Source organism: Pelodiscus sinensis, chromosome 3, assembly GCF_052426305.1.
Source record: "Pelodiscus sinensis isolate ZL-2025 chromosome 3, ASM5242630v1, whole genome shotgun sequence".
NCBI classification, from domain to species: Eukaryota; Metazoa; Chordata; order Testudines; family Trionychidae; genus Pelodiscus; species Pelodiscus sinensis.
Genome location: NC_143054.1, coordinates 157,805,517 through 157,832,427, shown reverse-complemented (window position 1 = coordinate 157,832,427; position 26,911 = coordinate 157,805,517). Strand labels below are relative to the sequence as shown.

The 26,911-nt window shown below is 45.3% G+C and overlaps 1 protein-coding gene across 2 annotated transcripts in view; it reads left to right on the top strand.

The window, feature by feature from the left end:
- Positions 1-15,392, top strand: part of NVL (nuclear VCP like) — an 84,136-nt gene extending 68,744 nt beyond the window's left edge. The window contains exons 22-23 of one of the 2 annotated variants that reach the window (XM_006133417.5): positions 7,204-7,274; positions 14,612-15,392. In XM_006133417.5, coding sequence (XP_006133479.3) covers positions 7,204-7,274; positions 14,612-14,656 — 116 coding nt within the window. In that variant the 3' untranslated portion in view covers positions 14,657-15,392. Of the gene's footprint in view, positions 1-7,203; positions 7,275-8,828; positions 11,737-14,611 lie in introns of those variants that run through there. The other variant, XM_075925268.2, reaches the window with a different exon arrangement.
- Positions 15,393-26,911: the final 11,519 nt, after the last annotated feature.

Here is a 26,911-nt window from a genome sequence, read left to right as displayed (position 1 = left end):
GAAAAACCAGGCCCAGCCTTAGGGCAAGGTGAGCAAGGCAGTTGCCTTAGCTTCCGCACTGAGCTGAAGTACAGAGAGCTGGAGCTGGTACTGGACAAGCTGGTCACCTGTGTCACTGCCACTGCTGCTCATCTTGCTGGCCTTTGAACAGATCTCCACAGGTATCTGCTCGGCAAGCCTGGTGCCCTGCCACTGCCACTGCTGGGGTCTGCCTGCCTTGCCCTGCAGTTTTCTGGGCTCCAGCCTGGCTACATTGGCACAGCTGCAGGTACTGGCTTGACCTGCGTGTGTGTTAACAGTTCTAGGCTGTGTTTGGTCCTAGTGAGCTGGGATGTAGACCCGAGCTGCTCGCCTTTCTTCCTGTCTGCCGCACATTGTGTTTTATCTGTATGGAGGGGAGAGTCACACAGCTCAGCAGAGAATCTGACCTGGCTAGTGTGTTGTGGAATATATCCAGTGAGCGACTTGTGCTGCCTGGGCAAACTCTGTAATCCCTCAACTGGGTTTGACTTAAACTAGAACATCCACCGGCCAGGTTCCATTGTCAGGTGCCATCTTGGACCCTGCAAACTCTTTGCCAGGCCTGAGGTTAACTTTCATCTCTCACTGGTTCTGGCCAAATAAAAATGTGAATTGTTCAGAATACAAATAGAAGAGCTGTTATTAAAGGGACACCATCAATAGAAATGTTGGTATCTCAACAGTGAGTTAAGGTGCAAATACCTCACCTGCCCATAAATCCTGCTACCAATTTTTATGGTTTTAAAGTAACATTTTTCTAGTTTAAGAAAATATTTTTCTCTCTTGTGCTTCTGTGCGATCCCACACAAACAGGGAAAACTAATTGGGCTGAAGAGGAAAACTGAAATTTATTGTACAGGCAGTCCTCGGGTTACGTACAAGATAGGGACTGTAGGTTTGTTCTTAATTTGAATCTGTATGTAAGTCGGAACTGGCGTCCAGATTCAGCCGCTGCTGAAACTGACCGCCAGTTCTGACTTACATACAGAATCAACTTAAGAACCCCAGGCGTCCCCAAGTCAGCTGCTGCTGAATCTGATCAGCAGCTGATTCCAGGAAGCCCGGGGCAGAGCAACTCTGCCTCTGGCTTCCTGTAGTCAGCGCTGGTCACTTTCAGCAGCGGCTAAATCAGGACGCCTAGGGCAGAGCAGCTGGGGTGCTGCTGGGTTGCTCCAGTAGCGCCGCTCCTCGGCACTACTGGACCAACCCAGCAGCACCCCATCTGCTCTGCCCCAGGCGTCCTGATTCAGCCGCTGCTGAAACTGACCAGCAGCGGCTGAATCAGGACCAGAGCAGCTGGGGTGCTCCTGGGTTGGACCAGTAGCGCCCAGAGCGGCACTGCAGGACCAACCGGCAGCGCCCCAGCTGCTCTGCCACAGGCGTCCGGAGAAAAGCCTAGTCTGCTGGGGGGGGGGGGGGGCGTGCTAGCTGCGCACCCCCCCACCCCAGCAGACCAGGAAGACACGGGCGGCGGACCAAGACGCACCGCGGTCCCGCCGCCTGGGTCCTCCGCGGCTTTGCTCCCAGTCTCCCTGGTCTGCTGGAAACCAGCATACCAGGGAGATGGGGAGCAAAGCCTCTGAGGATGCCGGCAGTGGGACAGCCGCGGGGCGTCTGGGCTGTCCCGCTGCCGGCTTCCCCCTTGGCTTTGCAAAGCCGCGGGGAAGCTGGCAGCGGAGCAGTCCAGGCGCGCCTGGGCTGCCTCGCTGCCCGAGCCCCCCTCCCCCTGCAGCTTTCCAAAGCCGTGGGGAAGCCGGCAGCAGAGCAGCCCCTGGCTTCCCCGCGGCTTTACAAAGCCGCAGGGAAGCCGGCAGCGGAGCAGTCCAGGCGCGCCTGGGCTGCCTCGCTGCCTGAGCCCCCCCGCAGCTTTGCAAAGCCGCGGGGAAGCCGGCAGCGGAGCAGTCCAGGCGCGCCTGGGCTGCCTCGCTGCCTGAGCCCCCCCGCAGCTTTGCAAAGCCGCGGGGAAGCCGGCAGCGGAGCAGTCCAGGCGCGCCTGGGCTGCCTCGCTGCCCGAGGCCCCCCCCCCCCCCGCAGCTTTCCAAAGCCGCAGGGAAGCCGGCAGCGGAGCAGCCCAGGCGCGCCCGGGGTGCCCCGCTGCCCGAGCCCCCCCCTCGGCTGGGGGGGGGGGCTCAGGCAGCGAGGCAGCCAAGGCGCGCCTGGACTGCTCCGCTGCCGGCTTCCCCGCGGCTTTGCAAAGCCGCGGGGGAGGGGGCTCGGTCAGCCCAGGCGCCCCTGGGCTGCCGGAGCCCCTCCGCGGCTTTGCTCTGCGTCTTCCTGGTCTGCAGACCAGGGAGACGTAGAGAAAGCCCCAGAGTACACGGGCGGCAGGACCGCAAGGTCCCGCAGTCCGTGTACTCTGGGGCAGCCTCATTCATATCTGCGGATCCGACATAAGTCGGATCCGCGTAAGTCGGGGACTGCCTGTATATAAAGGGTTGTGACATGTACAAAGTAAAAATGGAGGGTTTTTCCTTTAATTTATTTATTTTAGTTAACTTAGGTATTACTTGCAGTAGCTATAGGGTCATAACAATTCAGATGGGATTCTGACTCTATTCAAGCCATTTTGGGGCTACAGAACTTTTTTTCTTGCTTCTTGCACTTTACCACTTCTTTTAGTTTATATTCTGGGACTGCATGAAAAGCATTTTTAAGTCTTTTTGGAAAATATAAGTTCCAAAGACCTTTAATAAACTTAATTTCTTGGAGTTCTTAGGGTCAGGTAGACTACATCTTTAAGGATAACTTCACATTTGGAATGAAAAGTTCCCTGTGTGGTCTCTGTCTATACTGCAGTTTCAAATGCTGTGAATTGACCTTTTTCTAATCTAATTTCAGTTGAGCCCCACTCACCTTCTATCATAGAACTGCACGTTAGTGTTTCTCTTACCTATTGTGCTCTAAGTGGATTTTATATTTGAGAATACTGAGGTTTTATGCTGTTAAAACATGGTTCATTGTATGTTAACATATTATAGGTAGCCCTTCTTAATTACAAACTGCATAGTGACTTTTTAAAAATGTATGGCCTGCCAAAGGTTTTTAGTGGATTTTGTGGCCCATGGTTCATCCCTGCCTCAGTCTTATGTAGATCTCTTCATCATTAGATCTCAAAGCACTTTAAAAGTACTTCCATGCCCATCCCTTTGAACCTCCTGCACAGCAGCCAGACAGACATCCAGTATTTGCACCAGAGTGTGTGTTTGCTTGAAGCTAACTCTTGTTGGCCTTTGCAGAAAGAAAGCAGAATGATGGCCCCCCACCTACCTTCTGAACTGGTTAGCCAAGCTAGCTTGCAGCTACATCCAGTTAAAGGAAGTAATTCTGGTTGGATTGGGGCTGCGAGAGTTGTGCACCCAAGCTGGAATGCTGAGGCTTAAAGACAAATCCAGCTTTATTTGATTTAATGTCAAGATCTAACTGAAAACTTCCTGTCTACCTGTTTTGGGTGGGGGGAATTGTTGGGATGGGAGGTGCAGGTGGGAGCTCTGTCCCCAGTGTTCTCTGCCCTTTATTAACCTGCATGCTGTGAAAGAGAGCAAGTTAACACGTATACTTTATCATTTCTTAAATATCTCACTCACCCTTTAAAAATATAAAACAAAAATAAAATTACCACCTTGCTAGGGATAAGCAATGGAGAAGCTTAATGTAATAATTCTCAAATTGTTGGTTAGGACCCCAAAGAAGATTGTGACCCCATTTTAATGGGGTTGCCAGGGATAGCATTAGATTTGATAAATCTGATGGCAAAGCCCAAGCCCCACTGCCCATGGCCAAATCTGAATCTACCCCACTGCTAAGGCCAAACGCTTCAGCCCTGGGGCTACATCTAGACTGCAAGCCTCTCTCGAAAAAGAGTGTCCAGACTACAACCAGTACTTTCAAAAAAGCGAGTCGCTTTTTTGAAAGAGAGCGCCCAGGCAGTCTGGATGCTCTTTTGAAAAAGCACAGTTTGTGTTACATAGCTCCTTTTTTCGAAAGAGCACTTTCAAAAAAAGGCATTCTACCTTGTAAAACAAGGTTTTCCACGGTCAAAAAAACTGCCGTGTTCTTTCAATTTACTTTCGAAAGAATGCGGCAGCAGTCTAGTAGACGCAGGGGAAGGTTTTTTTTGAAAAAAGGCCACATTTTTTTGAAAAACCCCTGTAGTCTAGATACACCCTGGATGGCAGGTCTCAGGCTACGGGCCCCCAATCTGGGGCTGAAGCCATGGAGCTTTGTCTTTATTCCCTCCTACCCATGACAATGGGATTTGGGTGGACTCAGGCTTTGGACCCCCCCCCCCCCTCTTGGAGTCGTGGTAACTTTTGTTGACAGAAAGAGGTCATGGAACAGTAAAGTTTGAGAACCTCCCTCTTTCTGTCTCCAGTGATGCATTAACTTCAACAATAAAATAAATCTACATACATAACTATTGAGTTTCAATGTCTTTTGTCTGACTGCAGCATGAGACAAAGAAGGTGTCCCTTGCCTTTGTCAGAAGCTGGGAGTGGGTGATAGGGGATGGATCACTTGATAATTCCCTGTTCTGTTCATTCCCTGTGGGGCACCTGGCACTGGACCACTTTCAGAAGACAAGATACTGGGTAAGATGGACCTATGGTCTGACCCAGTTTTTATCTTAGGATAATCTCAATGACAACAGATCGGTCTCCCTAGCTCCGATACAAACTCTTTTCTTGCTCCCTTTCACAGTGAAGTCTTGGTGAGGACAATGATTCTCCTGGACCTTCTCACATCCAGGATGATATATTTCCCATGGAGCTTACATGCAAAATCAGATAATTGTTTGAATGTGGGTCAGATACCTAAGTGATGAGTAATATAATAATATATTAGGGTCTATTGGGAGGTTGTGGGAAAACTAATAACTTTTTTTTTAAAGTTAAAAACAAAATTCTACTCCCCCACTTTCCTTTTTTGTTTAGAGGTCTGAAGATAATCTCTGATTCGTCGTTACTAAACTCTGGAAACCCCTTTTTGTCTCTTGTTTGGATTTAGGTTTCTTATCTCTGACTATGGACAAGGGCATGTATCAAACTGTACAGCTTCCATCTGTTCTATGTTGACTAGATCTGGGTACCGTAGTAATTTTCCTAGACCTCAAGTTTACTTCAGTCTTTCCCTGATCCAGGAATTTTACAGGAGGCTAGGCTATTAGTATAGGTTCAATACATCTTCCTAGCTTAACTACAGGGGCTAGAGTGCCAGGGGAATGAGGTGTCTCAGTTAGGGTTACATCAGTGAGGCTTGGGGGGTTTTGGAGGAGTTGTTTTTTGCATCTCACTTGTGTGGTCCCCAACTGATTTTTTTGTGGGTCAGTGGCCCCTGACCCAAAACAGGTTCCCCGTCCCTCCCATAAACAAAGACAATGTTGAAACATTTTGTGTTGGACATATTTTATTTAAAAATGAAGCCTGGCCAACAAGCCCCCAATTGGAGCCAATTCCCACTCTGGCCACACCATCATAATACCTCTGTACCCTTCACACACCTCAACCCTGAGCCCATCATACACCTGAACACCCTGCAGACATGGCTTAGAATTTATTCAGCATGAAGTGCCTACAGCTCTCTTAATAATTCATAGTGCTCTTTAAATCAGCCACAGTACGTTTCCAGATGTTTATATGGTAGAGAGGCGATGGTGATGTGGATGAATGCTGAGCTAGATTTTACTTTAGCTTTCTGGGAGACAAATCATTGTTGCCTGAGCCCATCTGTGTGGAATTTTGTTTTGGTGAGATCTGTAGTTTTAACCAACATTTTTAATGATTTACTGTAAATAAATCTACAGTGGTTAAATATGTTCATGAGACTTGCTGGATTGATAAGTCTAGCTATTCATGTCCACTGTTTTATGCTCCCCACTCCTCCCAAAAAATTGTGAAAAGTGGTTGCAGAAGTTAGTGAAACTGAAAGTACTTGAATGAAATACATACAAAACAATCACCACAAAGTGTCTGCTGTGAAGTATACCTGCGTACATTATAATTATTGTATTAAATCTATATACTAATTTGATCTTATAATCTATTACATCCACATACATTATAAGCTGTTTCCTATTGAGAGCTGGGCAACGCACGCTTCTTTTCCATTTGTTTGGAATGCAGTAGTTTCCCAATAGACCTGTTATCTCAAAGGGTGTGTTCAAGAATCATTAAGTCTAATGATTTATTCATGTAATTTTTGGATGGAAGTGCTGGAAAAAGAAACAATCTGATACGCATATAGATTATGCAAGACTAGGTACCTGATGACATGACATATATGTAACCATTTGCCTGGACTCTGGAGAGTGCCAAACAATGTCAGTAGAGTGCTGGAGTGAGCTGGGCACCAAAGTGATGATGGGGATAATGTTAAAAGATTTTTTTTTAATGCAAAACTAACTAAATAAAAAAAATTACCGTGTGTAATATGTAATGAGAGTGTAGGACTGAAAATGAGGAGCCCTTATTTCTGAGCTAACAATGTCCTAGATTGCTAGTTTGATCTTGAGCAAACTGGGTATGTCCACATTAAGTAGGCTACAGTGGAACTGCTAAGACACTGCAGTTGTGCCCATATAGTGTAGACGCTTCCTACACCGATAAAAGGTTTTTGTCCATCAGTATAGTTAATTCATCCCTCAAAAGGCTGTTTGCTCAGTTGATGGAAAAATTCTTGTAGCAACCTAGTGATGTGTATACAGAGACTTAGATCAGCTTAACTTCATACTGCTGAAACTCAGTTTTCACACCCAGGCATGAGGGTAGCTAGGTTGACTTAAGTTTTAGGTATAGACCAGGGCTCACTTAAGTCTCTTGTTTTCCGAACTGTTGAGTGCCTTGAATTCTAGCTGAATTTTGATCAGAGCTGCAGTTAATTTGAAAATCAAGCCCTTAATCTGTAGTTGCAGACACGGATACTTGAAACAACCCTGTAAGGTAGTAGATATTATGTCCATTTTGTAGATGGTGTAATTGATGTACAGAGGGTAAGGGACTTGCTCAAGATCATAGAGAGAGTCTGTGTTAGACATGATACTAGACAAAGCAGTTAATGAAATGCAACGATTTGAGAAGTTTTAATTAATGGAAGCCTGAAAATTATTTGGAAAGTGGGATGTGGGGGGTGTTTTATATACTGAAATGGGATAAATCACAAAGTCCATTGTATTGTGTTCTTTTTAAGGAGAAATCAGGATTAGCAAAAACCATTTTGAAGAAGCATTTAAGAAAGTGAAGTCATCTATATCAAGAAAGGTAAGAAAAGCTATAAATGTGCGGGTCAGTGAATAACGTTTAACATCACACAAAGCAAGTTGAGGGTAGGAGGTGAAGAAGTCTGTAGTCACTAGAAACTGGTGGAGAGAACAGAGGACAGGATACGTTTACAGTATCCAGAACATCTGAGCTAACATTCTAAAAGATCCATTGAGACTTTTCATAAATAAGCTCAAGCATTTAGGGCCTCCGTTTTAAGTCTCATCCATAAAGATTACTGCCCTTCCGCCACCACAGTGATGATGGGAGTTCAGTTTTCTATTCACTAAGGGTATGTCTACACTGAATTCAGAGAGAGAGAGAGAGAGAGAGGAATGCAAATGTAGACATCTAAAATAGCAAATGAAGTAGGGATTTAAATATTCCGCACTTCATTTGCATAATCACAGACTGGCGGTATTGAGAAATAGCACTATTGCGAGAGGAAAAAACGGGGTTATTTTGAAAAAAAACCCTTCCCTCTAAATAACCCTTAAACCTCAGTAAGGGTTATTTTGAGGGAAGGGTTTTCTTTCAAAATAACCCCGTTTTTTTTTCTCACAGTAGCGCTATTTCGTAATAGCGCCAGTCTGTGATTATGCAAATGAAGTGCGGGATATTTAAATCCCCGCTTCATTTTCAATTTTGGATGTCTAGATGTGCATATGAGAGAGAGAGAGAGAGAGAGAGAGAGAAAAATATGCAGTGTAGACATACCCAAGTTGACATTTGCTTCCACTACTCATGCACCTACTGAATTAACAGTGTGGTTTATAAAATCTTCATCTTGAGATTAAAAAAAATGAAGAAAAAGCCTTGTTTTTTCTTCTTGATTATCCTTGTCATGCTTTTTTTTTAATGTCAGTATATAATTTGATCATATGTCTGATAGCTCAGATCATGAACCGTTCTCTTTTTGAGAATGAAAGGCAGGTAAATTTGCTAAGTGTTTGCTATCATTATCTCTCAGCATTCATTTCATGCATTCTGACCAGAGGAGAATTCTTTGGAATTTAGACATTGTCTTTATTGCTTTAAGTCCCTTCTCATGGAAAGGCTCATAGGTCTGCTGGCTTGGAAAGGTTCCACGTATCTGCTGGCTTTATGGACTTTAGTCAGGAAGCATTGAAATCACATTCACTATAGTATGAACATCAATTAAAAACAAAAACCAGTTCCTCTACTTTCTTCAAACTCAAAATGTGCTAGGTGTAAAATGATTGGATAAATATCCACTGAAATCCTTTCCTGTTCGATTTTTATCCCAAAGAAAAAATGTACATTATTTTCAGCTATCAATTTCAGTAGTCAATATGTGTATTAATCTATGGCAATCCTTGATTCAGGTTAATATGGAAGTAAATAAGACTTGAAGCTTGAATAAGACTTTAAAAGATTGATACTATTAAGGATAAGTAAAGTAACTACAGTTACACTGCCTAGACTAAACGACATGGATTCAGACTCCTCATGTTTGAGGTTATAAACTGATACCATCCAAGTTAGAAAGGAATTTCCTCCCCTAGCCAAGGATGTTTTTTTTTCCTTTTGAAGCACTGAGTATTGAGCCACTATTGAACAGAAGAACACTTGACCACAGACCACTGTTTCTCAACTGGGGTGCCCGAAGGTACCTCAGAGGATCCACGGGCCCCTCTGATCAACTCCTCCCTCAGCCTCCCACCACATCCTGCACACTAAAAGTCCAGCAGTGCAGCAAGACATGCTACTTAATCTGTCCTGGCTCTGCACCACTTCCAGAAGCATCTGGCACATCCCTGCAGCTGTATGCTGCCTCTGCCCTGAGTGCTCACTCTGCAGCTCTCATTGGCTGGGAACTGTGACCGGGGAAGCTGTGGGGACAGTGTCTGTGGGTAGAGGCAGCACATAGACACCCTGCTCCCCTGCTTTGGAGCTGCTGCCAGAGAGATGTGCTGGTTGCTTTCAGGAGCCACTGGAGGTAAGGAACACCCAACACACCCCTTTCCCCCCCCCCACACACACAACCCAACACCCCAGTCTAGAGCCCACATCCAAACTCCCTCCCTGAGCACCCTCCCCCACCTGCACCCTAACTCTCTTCTAGAGCCTTCACCCCTTCCCATACCCAAACTCCCTCCCTGGGCCCCCAGCTGCACCATTGCCCACCCAACCTGCTGTCTCAGCCTGGTGAAAGTGAGGGCGGGGGAGAGCGAGTGATGGAAGGAGGGAGAATGGAATGAGTGGGGGCAGAGCTTCAGAGCAAGGTCTGAGTGAGGGGAAGTTTGAGGGTCCCTGAAAATTTTTGAATCAAAATCGGGGTCTTTGGGTTGCTGAAGTTTGGAGAATGGCTGACATAGACCATTTCTGTGTTCTGGCACTGCAATCCCTGTTACAATTATGTACTTAAAACCTCTGTTTTCTAGCATGCCGTTATTTCATCTTATCATTTCTATGCATTAGAAAACTCCATTATTATAATCTATCAACTTTCTCTTCACTTGATGGAAGCACCCTTTCAAAAAGCCTTGTTTTCATGTTCAAATCTATAAATAAAAAGGTGAGAGAGGGTGAGACCTACTAGCTCTAAAATCTTGAAGGACATAGTGATGAGGGGGAAATCTCGCTCCCCTGGGGTACAGAGCCCCCAGAAGGGTCCGAGGCTGGAGGTCAAATCAGTGAGGCAGGAGAGAAATCTAGAAGGAAAAACTTTATGATGCATGCATGCAGGCTGTCACACCAAGAGTGAAAGCAGCCCTGTCATACAGGTTAAGTTATCCTATATACAGAATGCTTAGACAGTTCAATTGTTGATTTGTTATTCTTTAACATATCAAAGTCTCAGCAGAAGTACTCTGAGACTTCTGTTCACCCCAGGAGTGCTAGAAGTAAGTTTTACAAAACAAAGGCACATGAGAATGTGGAGTGGAGAAGTCTACAAGGCAAACTGTGACAAAGATAAGGGTTTACATGACAAATTGTGACAGACTAGGAGTATCCATGAACTCGAGATAGGCATTGTAAGGGTCTTGATTAGAGCTAATTTGATTTCTCTCTGTTACAGGGAGAGAGGCCTGGAAAACTTTTTAACCCTTACAGCAGTTTTCTTTTAGAGAATTTTGATTTCCTGCACAGTCCCCCCTTTAGACACAATTGGAGTTATTTGATTTTTCTCCCACAGTGACCAGAAATAATCATTAACAACAGATAATTATAATTATTTATTTGTATTACCATAGCACGTAGGATGCCTAGTCATGGCTTTCTTTTTATAATAATCAGTTGATTTAAATCCAAAACATGTTTTGCTAAACTGTTTTTTATTCAGCATACCTTAGGAGGTTCTATTTAACTAATAAATAGAACTGTAAAGTTATATTTTTATGTGGATTTTAATTGAATTCCAGTTTTTGTCCAAATAGGGCTTGATACAAATAATAAGTTAAATAAATAAATCAGAAATGCATAATTCACCACTTTTTAACAATACAAATGTGAAAATTAAGACTTTGAGTAAATGTGTGGTAAGCTACATAACTGCTTCAATGTGTACTAAAGCAGTAGTACCCTTTTGAATAAGAAGGAGCACATGGAATCTTTTTCAGGGGAAAAAGGCAATTCTCCGTGTTTATTGCAAATACAGTATAGAAATAAACCCACACCCATCCCTGTCAGTCATCTTGGTGCTTGACCAGCCTAGTGGACAGTTAGGCTGGGCATGAGGAAAGAGCCGGGTTCTGTCTGTTGTGAACCAGTGCTCCAAGTTGTCTTCACAGGATGAACTCAAAGCACCATGGCTCTACACCCCACTTTTATAGGCCTAAGTCCCAACTTTAGTCTTCTATAGTTTTGCAGTATCTTGTTGGAGTCATCTAATTGTTAATTGGTGTTTACGTCAAGGCTGCTTCCATTGTCAAGCTCCATCAGTACTTCCATGAATATCTTGGGAATGTCTGCAACTGGTTTATCTCATTTACAGATCCCTTTCACAGATGTATGCCTTTGCTTTAGGTCCATTTCATTTTTGCCCCTCTTTGGCCATCCTGAATGTGACTGATGTTCACACCACCTTGCTAACCATTCTGACCAGCTACTGTCTTCTGTCTCTCATCTTCACACATTCTTCATACAAAGGACGGTTCATTTTAGAGAAAGTGGATTTCTCTTATAGAGCAACAGGCTGGATTTCCTTCAAGACTTACAAAGCTGAAAAACAATCTATTCTATAAACAATTTCTTACTAACTTAAAATGTATTTTGCATTTGATATTATAATGCCAGCGGCTACAAGGCAAAGCTTATGAAACCAAATCGATAGAACTACCTAAAGCAAAGCTATAAAATAAAGCCTCCATAAGAAATACTGTGGGTCAAGCGTATATCAGCTCTAGTGTACAAAATCTGTTCAGTTGCAAATGAACATATTTTAATGGTTACCAACCAGGGAGAATCAGCCTTTTTTTAAAAAAAAAACCCTCAAAAATACACCTGTAAAATAGGATTACAATTGATTATTTAAATTTTCCTGCATTCTTATTTAAAAGTAGTGATTTCAGTTCATCCTACTTTCTAGTACAACTTTCCATCCAATACAACTGTGTTGGGAAATCTGAGGCCCACACGCAGAAGTGTGTTCTGTACACTTCCTTCTGCCTCCCTCCTTCCACGCGGTACGCTGCGGGCTCTGCACGTAGGGTTGCCAGGTGTCCGGTTTTCTACCAGACAGTCCCGGTATTTGCGCCCTCTGTCCGGTAGAAACATTCACAAAATACCAGACATGTGCAATGTCCAGTATTTTCTGAATTTCCGGCTGAGCGCAGGATGGAAGCCTGATGGGAGTGGGGGAGCTCCCAGCCACTCCCCCCGCCCCCGCCCAGCTTCTACTAGCAACTAGAGGGAGTGCCTGCCGGGGGCACGACCTGTTGGACTTCGGTTGCGGCCAATGGCTGCATCCCCTCACGCCCCTGCCAGCTCTGCTTTCCACCCCCCTCCTCCCATCCAGCCCCCCCGGCCCCCAATCCCCCCCATTTCTGCTCCTCCTTCCCCCCCACCCATGATCAAGTGTGTCTGGTATTTTGGGGGGAGGGGAGGTCTACCTGGTAACCCTATCTTCACGTACCTACTCCTCCCTCTTCCTTCCTTCCAGCTGATTCCCAGCATTCAAGCTCTGGGAGGGAGTAGGGTGGGTCTGGCTGCAAATCAGCTGATTCAAGGCCTTCCAGAAGTGCTGGAAGGGAGGGGGAGGAGAAGGGATGGGGCATGCTTAAGGAAGGAGGCAGGGAAGAGGCCGGGTGGGGAGTCTGAGGAAAGGGGGGGTGCACGTTGATTACACACAACATTGTAAGAGCAATCTCCCTGCTTCTTTATTTTACTTTTACTGGTATTTGCCCCTAATAATGGATCACTTTGTGCTTGAAAAGGCATGATTAAGAATAAAAACTCAGTGCAGTGTATTTAATCGCCATGGTTAATATGTATGCCCAATTTGAATCTTACAGATGGAGGCCTACTTACTGGCTTTGCCCATTGCTGCAGTACAGCATTCCCAAGAATGCCACCTTTTACCCCCCCCCCCCCCAAAATGGGTTATGACGTTCTATGTTCCATTTTGAAAGCTTTGCCAGATCTGAGCTATTTCTCCTGTTCCTGACAGAGCAAAGCAACATTAACCATTGCTTAATTATGGTTTAGACTTCCACTTTTAAACCATACTAGTTGAAAATAAAATATTTTCTATATACACTAAGGGATTATATTTCAAAGAGCTGAATTAGGCTGAAAGTCAGGTTTAAAATCAGAAAATCTTCTTCAACATGGCACAATAGCCACAGGAGTCCCATTCTTGCAGCAGGAAACTGGGAAATCTATTGCAGATGGGAATGCTAATTTTAAAAGTTCTCTGTTTCTAGCCTGGGTGTATAGAAATCTTACAACTTCCTTCCTGAAGTTCATATGTGCTGCTAGACAACAAATCCTCTGAAAAGACGTATCAGGAGGTGATACTCCCTTTCCTTTTAGTGTGGGGAATGGGTTAGCACAAGCAATTCAGGGAAGAGGAAATTTTGTGCTGGGCTTTGTGCTGCTCTTATCTAAACACTTCCTGTGCCACAGAAGCTCTGAGAAGTGTTATCCAAAGGCAAGAATTCGAGTGGTTGGAGAAGAATGTATTTGACCTAGCAGCATGAAGGACAATTGCCTACTTGTTAGCTGTAAAGACCTAGAATGGGATTATTTTGGAGCATTGGAGTTACATAATTCAGTAAAACAACTGCTGTATTTTCGCATTTTAGGGCACCAGATCTCAGGTGGCTGAGTGTGTTTTGGTGTGCAAAAGTGGACTTTAAACCTTCATTCCTCTTCCAGCTACTGCTCCTTTTCAGCCAGACAAGTCTGATTTGGCAAATAATATAGATATTGGCTGCATCAATGTCATCCTGTGCAGTCTTGCTGAAGAAGACCAGGAATAAGAGAAGTCTGTGGAAAAGTTAATAACAGTTGAATTAGTTGAAGCCGTGATTTAAATCAGATTTAGTTAAACTAGGGCAAAACCTTGTGTGGATGGTCTCCTTCATTTCTATTTCGGATTGGTTTATTTTGGTTTTAAATTAGGGATGTAAAAATTCAGTTAAAAATGTACGCTTGTAATCGCTAAAAATCATAGCAGTTATATGTGCTGTGGGCTCTTGTTTAAGCTTTATACTGTAGAGTTCATTGCAAAGTCTCCCCAGGAGCAGGACCAGCAGGGGCTACTGCCAGGCCCACTCCTGGGGAGGAGGCTTGGGTGGGGCACCAAAATTGCCTTCCCAGCTGTGGGGCTGTTGCCAGCCCCGATCCTGGGGTGGAAGTTTGGCTGTGGCAGAAAGCTAGTATGTAACCTGGGGGAGGAGGACAGCTAGGCACACCACTGACAGGGGCTATCCGGTGGGCCCATCCCCAGCATAAACCAAACCAACATAAATTGCTCTGAAACAGAATAAGATACTATCTGCATGTGGCTTAGCACACAGTTTAATTAAATTGGTTTAAAATCACACCTTAAATGTATAGTCCAACTTCTGTCCATAGGCAGGGTCTCAGACATGCATGGCAGTGTGTAATACCATAAATCTGCCAGCACAAAGTCTTCTGTTAATAATTACAGGTTGTTGGTGACTTGTCTTAAGCAAATCCCATAAAATTGTCTCCAATTGTTTTTTCTTTTGTAAATATTTGGGCCACATATTAGCCACCAGGCACAGAGGTCATTTCTGTTTAGTTTTCCTAATAGAAACTGTGTCCCCTTTAAACATTGTGTGCATTCTTGCTGGGCTGAAGTGTTTTTTCTTTTTCCTTTTCCTCACCTAACTTGGCATCATTAGGATCAAGCCATGTATGAAGAGCTGCGTCAGTCACTGAGCAGATGAGTTGGCCAACTCCTGAGAGACCATCATTTTGATTTGTTGAAGAAGCTCATGGTGGCAGAGTCTGATCTCTTAAAAGTGCATCTCCTCAAACACAGCTGGAACAGAAGTTGACCATGGTTTCATTAGACTTTTAATAGGTGCTGCACCTGAAGATATCTGCCATGTTTTAATTATCACTCTGACAATGGCTAAGACAATCCGCCCTTCACAAATTTGAGGCCAATCTGTTTTGATGGGTGTTGCCATCATAACCGAGAACCCTTGAGAACCTTCCTTGCATTAAAAGGAACTTCTCAGACCTAAAGACAGTTAATTTTAAAGGTTTGTACAAAGGATTAAAAAATGGAAATTTGCAGCCTCCTGCTACAATGTGTATGGGGAGGGCCTCACATTAAAAGAGCAATTTTACTGTCTTAAATGCTGTTATAAGATGAGTTCATGTAGATCTTAATGAGGAGAACTTGTGACATCAGAAATAGATGCAAAAGGTGGAAGATGCTGTGCCTTACTGTTACCATCTCTGTTAATGATTTTGAGTAACTTAATTTAACATGTTCTGACACATCCTCTGAGGTAGAATTTCCTCATTGCTATAACATGGGCCTATAGCAAGATATCTCAGCTGAAATTATTTCAAGTTTTCTCAGAAATGTGTATCATTTAAAGAATGTCCTATAGGAGTTTACAGAATGTTTTTGAGAGGACTGTGGCTTATTAAAACAAACTTTTTAAAAAGCTTTTGGTCTTTTTCACATTCATTAGCTTGCACATTAAATCAGTGTAGTCAGTTCCATTTTTCCTTATAATCAGGTTGGGTTCTTGGTGCTGCAATATTTGGGTTTTAAACACTCCAAGGAGATAAGAGCTGTTTTATCAGGCTTTATTTTCCATGCTGAGCTATGCTATTTGCCATGCTCCTGCAGTGAAGCTGTAATCCAGAAAGCTGATTGCTTTGTATGGAAACAGAGGCTTATAGTTTTCCTTCCTGTAGGATGAAGTTGAAACAAGTATAAGAGGGAGCACTTGTTTGAGTATCTACTATAGTTGGGATTGTCTACACTGGGGTACACAGAAAAGTTGAGATAAATTAACTAACGGTGTGAAGCTAACATAGGTATGGGTTTGTCTACACAGTACATTACTGTGCAGCATGCCAGGATGTGAAAGGCCAGGACCCTACACCAGGACTTTCACTGTGATGTAGCAGTGTCCATGTGGCATATTGCCTGTTTGCATGTGCTAAATTAAGGGAAGATTAAACTACAACCAGCCACTTCGCTTCTGAAGGACTGTGTGCATTCAGGTTTAATGCCCTTTTATTTATGCACATTATCATGGTTTGCAGTGTTGTAGCCCTGTTGGTCCAGGGTATTAGAAAGACCAGGGCCAGCCTTAGGCCGATTCAACCTATTCCCCCAAATCGGGCCCCGTGCCCCCACGGTCCCCCAGCCTGTCGATTGTGATCAACTGGTCAATCACGAGGCCTCGATCAGTCAATTACAAGGCCTCGACCAGCCGATTGCAAGCGTTCGGGACCCCCCCCCCCCAACCCTCATTCCCCATTTTCTCCCTACCCCCGAGAAGTATCACTGCCTACCAGCGTAGTGCTGGCTTCCCACAGGGTGGACAGAAGTCCTTCCTGAAGCAGCTTTGCACCACTTCTGGGGATTCCGGAAGTGCGCTGGCTGCTCCCCTCCCACAGCTCTGTAGCGTGCCGGGCGCGCTGTGGAGGGGGTGTCGCCCCTGGAGGAGGAGCGTGGCACCGGCGGCTTCCCTGCACCGTGACCGCACTACTCGAGGGGTGAGTCGAGTGCAGGGATTTTGACTGTGCCGTGGGAGGGGGGTTTGGCCCCAGGGCCGGGGCGGATGCGAGCGGGGGATTGGCCCCGCCACATGAGGGGAGTTAGGCCCCGGCCCCTGGGGCAGGGGTGGGACTGCGGGAGGGGTTTTGTCTGCGCCGCAGGAGGGAGGTTTGGCCCTAGGGCACGGGCGGCAGCAGGAAGGGTTTTGTCTGCGCTGTGGGAGGAGGGTTTGGCCCTGGGGCAGGCGCGGGAGGGGTTTTGGCCAGCTTCCCTCGGGAGGGGGGGAATCCTGGGAGGAGGTAGGTTCAGGGGACTCTGTCCCCACTCCCCTCCTGTTCCCTCTCCCCACTCTCCAGCCTCAGAAACCTGTCCCCACTGGCATCCTGTCCCCTGCCCTCCCGGCCCCCTGTTCCCTCTTCCCTCCCAGCCCCCTGTTCCCTCTCCCCAGCTGCAGAAATCTGTCCCCACTGGCACCCTGTCCCCAGTACTATGTCCCCTGCTCCCACCAACACAGTGGGGGCCACATTAGTGAAGCTTTTGGGGGGGGGGGTTGGAGGAGGGTTTTTTTGCAGCTCCCTTGTATGGCCCCAACTGAATTTTCTGTGGGTCAGTGACCCCTGACTCAAAACAGGTTCCCTGCCCTTCTCAGAAATAAAGGCAATGCTGAAACTTTTTGTGTTTGACGTAGTATTTTATTTAAAAATGAAGCCTGGCCAACAAACCCCCCGTTGGGGCCAAGCCCCCATCTGGCCACAGCATCATAGCACTCCTGCACTCCCCCTTCCCCCAGACCCTACATCTGAGCTTATCATACACTGGAACCCTGAGCCCCTCACATACCCCAACCCAAATTCCTAAACCCTCACATCCAGAAGTCTGCAGCTTGCTTAGTACATCTGACCCCAACACTGCCAAGCCTGGAGCCCCCTCCCTGAGCCAGCGTTCCCTTGTCCACCTCCTCCTGCATCCAGATTTCCTCCCAGAGCTTGCACCTCTCACCCTTTCTCACACCCAAATCCCTCGTTCCCACCCCAGAGCCTACACATCCTGTCTCAACCCAGCGAGGGTACAGCTAGACTGCAGGAGTTTTTCAGGATTCTGGAGATATCCCAGAAAAACTCTTCTGCATCCAGGGATGTGTTTGTTCTTCCACTTCTTTTAGTGGGAGAGCAAACATGATCTTTCGGTCACCCCAATATTCCTCTTTCCATGAGGAATAAGGGGGCTTCCAAAAGAAGGGTTTTTCTGACATTTGGTCCAGTCTAGACAGGCCAAATGTTGGAAAAACTTCTTCCTACAGAAGAAGTGAGGGGAAAAAAAGCAGCAGTATAGGGGTTGGGAATAACAAGTGATGGAGAGGAGGAGAATAGAGGGCAGGGCTTCAAAGAAGGGGTGAGGTGGTAGGTCTTGGCTTGTTCTGTCATTTAAAAAGTGATCTTGGGTGTAAAAAGGTTGGAGACCACAGATCTAAAGCAACTTCCTGTTTTTCAACAAATCAAGTTGCGCCTCCTATCTCCCTTATTTTTGTTTTTTCAGACATTTGTTTTTTATTTTCTTTTTCTCTACCACAATACAAATTTTACTTTTATTTCATGATTTAATTCAGGATCATTTCACATTAGCGTTTACCGCCTGCGCGTTTTTGGGTCACACACTAGGGATTCAAAGGGGTTGTGACTCTTGTGTGAGGTGGGTTGTTTGTTTGTTTGTTTGTTTTGCTTAACAAAAATATCCTGGCTGCCGGGGCTCTGTCGAAACTGTTTGAATTTGGCCCCTCACTTCCCCTCACAGACACTCTGGTGGACAAGATTTTTTTTCTCTTTCTCTCCGCCTTTTCTGCCAATTTGTACCTCTGGACCCCTTGCTCCATTCATCTGAAGAAGTGGGTAGTGCCCACGAAATCTAATACTGTCTACATTTTTTCTTAGTATGTAATGTGCTGCATGACCATTTGTTGTTTTATATTCTTTTTGGGACCAACTTCTGTTGGTAAAACAGATGAACTTCCTCTCAGGTATGATTTTTTTTTTTTAAATTACTCTCTCTAATAAACTGACTAAGGGATTATTGAAAACCAAAAGGATAATGATTTTTATATAACAAAACTGATCTCTACTTCTTTCAGAAAAATCTCTATTTTTAAAAGGGAGACGACATGCTGGGGGAAATATTTTAAGCAAACATCTTTCCAGTTAGTGTCCTTGAACAATGTCCCTCCTTTTACAAATGCTCTCCTCCTCTCTGCGCCGTTATTGCTGCTAAATCAGATGTATGGCAAGGGAAATGCATGCACTGGCTCACAGGAATGCTTTTTTGATAATTAACAAAATACTGAATCCTAAAACAGTAAATATTTCCTAAAGAAAAACTGTAAACCTGATTTTATTAAACATCTCATAAGCTTGATAGCAAATTATGTGGTGTTCTGGTTCCACAATCATCTCAGGAAGAGCAAAAAGGGAGAGGGGATAACTTGTAAGGAAAGAGTGGCTGAATTGAGCAGTAGTGCTCTATTTGAAAGTCAGAATGCCCTTAAGCTCCCAGCTGTCTGCACAGGAAATAGTATTTGCTCTGTCAGTGTAACCTAGGCAGCATTGAAGCAGCTAGTTACAGTATTATGGAAAAGAGTTGATTGCTTGAGATGAGTAGTTGCAGAGTATTGCTTGCAAAGAAAATGCATGAGTGTTGGCTACGGAAGTATTAATGAAACTACCCACTTCACTTTTTGTCTGTAAATTGAAAGAATGCAAAAACTCTGGAGGTGACTTAAGTTTCATTAATTTTCACAATAAACAATGTATCCTCTATCCGAGGGGTAGCTGTGTTAGTCTGAATCTGCAAAAGCAGCAAGGAGTCCTGTGGCACCTTATAGACTAACTGAAGTGTAGGAGCATAAGCTTTCGTGGGCAAAGACCCACTTCATCAGATGCATGTAGTCATCTATTATATATTTGAGAGAGTTCGTCAATCTGTCTGTTCAAGAACTCCTAAACAGTAAGAGCTAGGACCACTAAATTCGGTATACAGTTTCCTCTTATAACTTAAAATAAGGTAAGGGCTTGGTTGTGCCAGAAAAATGGGATGTGCCTGGAATGGGATTGCTTCTCATAAAACCATACAGAAAAGAGAATCACTACACAGGTGAAAGGGTGGGCTGAGGGTGTCCCACCTCCCCTGATTCATATTGGAACATTGCTGGCTGTTCCCTTTCATCAGGGAGCCAGAGGAAAGTGCAATTAGTTGCATTCCTCATTCTGGCTGGGGAGCACAGAGGGCAGATGAACCTGGATGTGCCTGTTGGAGCTGCAGCAGCCACAAACTGCTGTATTGAGAGAGGGGGTAGCCTGCATACAGAACTCCTTATCACCATCCTCACCCCAGAGCCAATGCTGGATTTACACACAAGCTAAATAAACTACATCTTAGGGCCTCAGATTTTGAGGGGCCTATGAATTAAAAAAATAAATACATTTCATTTTTTGGTAATATTATGGGGCCTCTTAAACTTGACAGCATCTTAAGGCCTTAATCCAGCACTATTCAGAGCAATTATTGAAATGGGAAAAAAAATTAGTTCAGGCTCATGAAACACTGGGTAAATCTTCTAGTCCTATAAAAATCAAAAGTAACCATTTAAGAACTAACATACATTAAAGTAGGAATAGTTACATTCAACTTTGGAAATGTACCACACCCAAGAAGAAAAAAAATTCCAAAACTTTTATTTCAAGTTGAAAGAAAAGACAAACCTGTTCATCTGAAAATTTGAAATTACATAGAGGCAAGGACGTATGAGACAAATTTTTGCTTCAACTACAAGATACAGATTCCGTGGTGCTGGATGCCATATAAATATTTCAGGCCCTAAAAAAATTCAAAGTTACACTAGAGCCAGGAAGAAATGTGTACTTGTGATTTCTTTTACTCCTGCCACGCACATAGGATTTGAGTGACTGATCAAGCTTATATAATTGGCTTTCCTAGCCCTGAGATCAACACATGTTGTAATTTGCAATTTATGTTGGCCACAGCCCAGGTAGAATGAGTCAATATACATTTCACAAGAGAGGGATGCAGCACCACATAGCTCCAAAAATATAACTATCGTTGATTAAAATCAGCATGAGGAGGAGTCGTTTTTCATGTCAGAATATCTATAATTATAATTCCACAGCTATAAACAAGCCAAGTCTAGTGGGTTAGTTTCAGCTATAAATAAAGTAAACCATTGTAGAAGCATACATGGGTTACAGAAACTCCTATAGTGCTCCTCTGGCATTTAATTTCAAAAAGGGGAATTACACAAAAATGAGGAGGTTAGTTAAACAGAAATTAAAAGGTACAGTGACTAGAGTAAAATCCCTGCAAGCTGCATGGAAATGTTTCAGAGACACCGTAATAGAGGCCCAACTTAAATGTATACCCCAAATTAAAAAACATAGTAAGTATGTATACCCCCAAAAAATGTACACCCCAAATTAAAAAAGAACCACTGTGGCTTGGCTTAACCATGTAAAAGAAGCAGTGAGAGATAAAAAGGCAACCTTTAAAAAGTGGAAGTCCAATCCTAGTGAGGTAAATAGAAAGGAACAGAAACACTACCAAATTAAGTGTAAAAATGTAGTAAGAAAAGCCAAAAAAAGATTTTGAGGAACAGCTAGCTAAAAACTCAAAGTAATAGCAAAATGATTTTAAGTAAATTAGAAGCAGGAAACCTGCTAAAAAAAACAGTGGGGCCTGTGGATGATCAAGATACAAAAGGAGCAATCAAGGAAGATAAAGCCATTGAGGAGAGACTAAATGATTTCTTTGCTTCAGTCTTCACTGCTGAGGGTGTTGTGGAGATTCCCAAACCTGCACCGTCCTTGGTGGGTGATGAATCGAGGAACTGTCCCAGATTGAAGTGTCATTAGAGAAGGCTTTGGAACAAATTAAAATACTTGTAATCTATCCTTTAAATCAACTTCTATACACAAGGACTGGAAGACCGCTCACATAATGCCAATATTTAAAAAGGGCTCTAGAGGCGACCCTGGCAATTACAGACCAGTAAGTCTAACATCAGTACCGGGCAAATTAGTTGAAACAACAGTAAAGAATAAAATTGTCAGACACGTTGAAGAACATCATTTGTTGGGCAAAAGTCAACATGGTTTCTGTAAAGGGAAATCATGTCTTACTAATCTATTAGAGTTCTTTCAAGGGGTGAACAAACATGCGGACAAGAGGGATCCAGTAGATATAGTATACTTAGATTTCCAGAAAGCCTTTGACAAGGTCCCTCACCAAAAGCTCTTGTGAAAATTAGGTTGTCATGGGAAAAGAGGGAAGATCCTTTCATGGACTGAGAACTGGTTAAAAGACAGGAAACGAAGGGTAGGAATAAATGGTAAATTTTCAAAATGGAGAGGGTAACTAGTGGTGTTCCCCAAGGGTCAGTCCTAAGACAAATCCTATTCAACTTATTCATAAATGATCTAGAGAAAGGGGCAAGCAGTGAGCAGTCTACACTACAGCATTAATTCGAACTAACTTAATTTGAATTAGTTAATTCAAATTAGTGCATCTAGACCTAAAAACTAATTCGAATTAGCATTTTGCTAATTCGAAATAGCATGTCCACATTGAGTGGACTCTGAACCGAAGTTAAGGCTGGCCGGAACCAGTGCCGGCAGGGCATCAGGTTAGGACTTGAGTGCCAAGGGCTGTGCTTAAAGGGACCCGACCTCCACCCTGGACAGACAGTTCTCAGGGTTCCCCGCTTGCTTGTCTACCTCGATGAGGGACAGTCTTGGAGTGCCATGAGTGCCCACACTTGGCACATCACAGCACTCGGCCATCAGCCTGGCTGCACTTGCCACAGGCTGCCATCTGGGGGGGGTCAATTGGGGGACTGTCAGGATCCAGGAGGCCCTGCAGGAGAGTTTCCACCCCGAGGAGCCTGCAGAGCCACCCCAGTCCTCCCCAGTGGAGGCTCATGCCCCATTCCTCCCTCACCTCCTTCCATTTACCCCTCCCTAGCCCCCCTTCCTGATGTAAAAAATAAAGGATATGTACGTTCAAAAATAGAAACTCTCTTTATTTAACAAAACTGGAGGGGGGGGAGATTAACCTCAGGGGAGACTGGGAAAAGGAGGTGGGATAGGGGAAGAGAGAGGGTGGGAAGGGGGAGGGGAAAACCTGGGAGGAGGGAGCTGGAAGGGGGAAGCCAGGGGAAGAAGGAGGAGGGGAAGTATCAAACTATGGTACGCCATATCTTCAGTACTGTGTACAGATGTGGTCTCCTCACCTCAAAAAAGATATTTTGGCATTGGAACGGGTTCAGAAAAGGACAACTACAATGATTAGGGGTTTGGAACAGGTCCCATATGAAGAGAGGCTAAAGAGACTGGGACTTTTCAGCTTAGAAAAGAGGAGACTGAGGGGGGATATGATAGAGGTCTATAAAATCATGAGTGGTGTGGAGAGGGTGAATAAGAAAAGTTCATTAGTTCCCATAATAGAAGGACACCACATGAAATGAATGGACAGCAGGTTTAAAAGCAACCGTTCTTCTTCACACAGCACATAGTCAGCCTGTGGAACTCCTTGCCACATGAGGCTATGAAGGCTAGAACTATAACAGAGTTTAAAGAAAAGTTAGATAAATTAATGGAGGTTGGGTCCATGGAGTGCTATTAACCAGGGGGTAGGAATGGTGTCCCTGGCCTCTATTTGTGGAAGGCTGGAGATGGATGGCACGAGACAAATGGCTTGGTCATTGTCTTCGGTCCATCCCCTCTGGGGTACCTGGTGCTGGCTGCTGTTGGCAAACAGGCTACTGGGCTAGATGGACCTTTGGTCTGACCCAGTACGGTCATTCTTATGTTCTTATGTTCTAAGCTCAGGGCTCAGGGTCGGGGGGTCTCACTGGACCAATTTGATTTTCATGCAAACCTGCTTCTGGGTTCGCATGTGGCCTTTGGTGGCCAGGCTGGCAGCTATCCTGCCCTAGACAGCCACATTCCTGTGCCTAGTGCGGAGGTCGTGGACATTGGAGGCCTCCCCCCAAACCTCGATGAGGTCCACAATCTCCGCACTAGACCAGGCGGGCGCCCGCCTCTTGCTGCCCTGGGCAGGCTCCTGGGAGCCGCCAGCTTGGTCCTGGGAAGAGGTGGAGGGCTGGGTGGTAGCGGGTGGCTGGCTCATGCCGTGCCAGGTGCAGGGTGTGCTGGCTGGGTGCTGGCAGGCTTGCAACTGGCACGGGCACTGTAGCCAGACTGTGCCCCTTTAAGGGCTCCAGGGCCGGGAGGGAGCAGAAAAGTTTCCCTGGTTTGGCCCGGAGTGGAACTTTGAAGTAGGAATAAGAGATCCTCCGGAAAAGGGCTTTATTCCGGAGGATCGCGCCAGTCTAGACACTTTTTTTCCGGCTTTTCCCCAAGCTGGAAAAAAAGCAGTGGCCATGTTTATTTAAATCCCGCGGGGATATTTAAATCCCCCGCGGATTTCCCTATTCCCAAGTTCAAAATTAGCATGTCCCTTCCGAAGAAGGGGCCAGTGTAGATGTAGCCAAGGGGTCCCTGGCCTCCATCACCACAGCTAGCTGTATAGCTCAGGCACGTACCTGGGCTGCAGCACATCCCTCTTACACCAGCCCCTTTTCAGGGGGCAGAAAGGGGACTTGACCCAGCAGCTCCCCTAACACACCAGAAAAGCCCCCGCCCCTGGCCTAGAGAGGGAGCCTCTTGCACCGCCTCACCCCAGTACTAGTTGATTAAAATGGAACAGTTTCAACACTCTGGGAGCCCTCATCACTGTAGCCTGTGACCCAATGATTAGGACATTCACCTATGTGGCAGGTGAGCCCTCTTCAGCTCCCTTCTCATGAGGCAACGGGGGAATTAAGATGGTACGAATGGCCAGTCTGGGTCAGACCAAAGATCCTGCAGGCCCAGTTACCCATCTTCCAACAGTGGCCGATGCCAGATGCTTCAAAGGCAAAAGATTGAAGAGGGACGCTTTTGATTTGGTTTAAAGCTGCTGCCTAGTCATGTCTTCAGGTCACCCTGACTCTAGTGTTACGTGAAGGGGCAAATAATGTCCTTATTCACTGTTCCACACAATTTACAGAGCTCTAGTATAACCCCTCTTTGTCTGGGCTCCCCTCTGCCCCCTGGTGACAGGGTGAGGCCCCTAACCACTAGGCTAAAGGTTACAAAGTAGCCCTCAGCCTCCTTCCCCCTCTTACCTCAGGTGCCAAAATAATTTCTTGTGAGGTACCGTTGAATGCCCCACCAAACACCTAAGCGGTTCCTGGCCAGGGATTGCAAGCAGAGGTTGGTACTTGGGAGCCGTAGAAGCTGGTTCAATTTCCTTCTCCCTATCTGAAGAGAAGATATTTGAATAGGGCTCTGCATGCTCTCATGTGTGAGTCCCCAGTCAGAGCTGTAAGGGACAGGCTATGGGTTTGCCTCCTAAAGTCTTGAGGCTTTGCCATTGTTAAGCAGCAGTTAGGCAAGGTGCAATTAATTGTTGAATCCCTTTGCAGTTTAGCAGTCTGGGTGCTTACCTGGTGATGTGGGTTCAACGCCTTTCTCAGCTGCCAGTGAAGGAACTTGTACAGCTGTCTCTGAAGTGAACATCTGACTGCTGGACTAAGAGGTGGTCTCCTTTGGCTGGGCCTCATCCTGTTTTGCTGTAGTTGTTCCACTTTCATTCCATATTCATGACAGTCATAAGATTAGCAAGCAGCCTTGTGACCCTTAGTACATGTTAGTTTGGGGGGGGTCTAATTTCCCCTTCCTGAGAAGTGATTTGACCCTTCATCTCTTACCTCTCAAGCAAATGTCCTAAATGCTGGACTAGGCGTTATTTAATTGGGCAGGGGGGCCTCCTTTGCGCTTATCTGCTGAAGCTGCTCCACTTTCAGTACATATTCATCGGGCCAAAGCCCCAGTAAACAGCCCTGTGTCGCTTACTGATTGGGTGAGTGCCCAACAGGTGGGAGCTTATGTGTTGGTTCACATCCCTGTCTTGCTTGTTGATCGTTTATCAAGTGACTTGCCTAAGAGCTAGACTAGGAGGTATTTCCACTTGCTGACTCCCTCTCTGATCCTTTTGAGGGTGGGGCACGGTCATTAAATAATCAAAGTTATTGAGCCACACTTCCGTGAATCTCCCTGTAGCCCAAGGGCGTGGATGCTTGCCTCTTGAACAGTGCATGTCCTGTTTCAAATCCCCTTTATACTCCCTGAGAAGGGATTTAAACACTGAGCTCTTATGTCTCAGATGAATGGCCTAAGTGCTGGCCTGGGGGTAGGGACTCCTTCAGCCCCTTCTGGTCACAAGGAGACTTGGGCTACTTGCGACTAGTGCTGTGCTTGGAGTACCTGCTCCCTATGCAAGGTGGTGCTGGCTCAAATCCCTGCACTGCTCGTTGAAAAATGAATGGCAGTGTGATCTATTGACGACAAGCGCTATTAACTGGGGCAGAGCAAGCTTCTGAAGCCCTCTGTGGTATGGGGGGTTAGGGTGCCCCTGGATCAAATCCCTGCTCTGCCATGTGGGGGCCTCTGGTGTATGGGTGAGTGTAGCCCTGATAGCTGATCAAGTGGCTGATTACTGTCCCTCTTGATCTTTCCATTAAAGAAGAACTGCTGCTGGGCAGTAACCCCCCCCCCCCACTCACTCTTGTCCAACATGATCAGGATGCAGACCCCAGGGCACTCCCCTGCTCCTTTGGGTGGTGTGAACTGGGCGCTCCCACCTCCTGGGAGCATCACTGGTGAGCGATCCCTGGCCAAATCCCCTTCCCAGCCCAAGAGAACAGCCTCTTTGGAAGGAGAGGAGGGTTTGGACAAGGATGGCCCACCACCGGGGACAGTCACCTAGGAGGCAGGAACCCAGCTGAATAGGCAGTGGGGGGACTTGAAGAACCCAGGCAAGTATCCCAACCATTAGACTAGAGCAGGCATGTCCAAAGACCGGCCCGCGGGCCAATTGCAGCCCGTGTTCCGGTTTAATACGGCCCCCCAGGTAATTTGGCAAATCTATCTTTTATGGCCCCCAACGAATCCATATGTATTGAGATGAATACATTGTAAAATCTCAGTTAATGTCAGTTGGTCTAAATCAGTTATAAATATATTTGGACACAACATGTATACTTGGTGTTATGTTCCTGTTCATATTTTTTTAACTTAAAAGTTGACAGACAACCTTTATTACCAATACTATGTAATGTACTTTACAATGTTCCTGACATATATTTCAGCTTCCTGGATTTTTTTTTTTCATCTGGCCTTCAGATATGAAAGGCAGACTGATTTAACACCTGTTTAGATTTGTCATCCATGTGATGAAATGAAAAGTATGCCGTTTGCAATAAACTTTGCATAAAATAGTTAATTTGCATTTAATTTTAATGGTTCAAAGAATGTCAGGCAAAATGGTCGGCCCTCACGCATGTTCACTT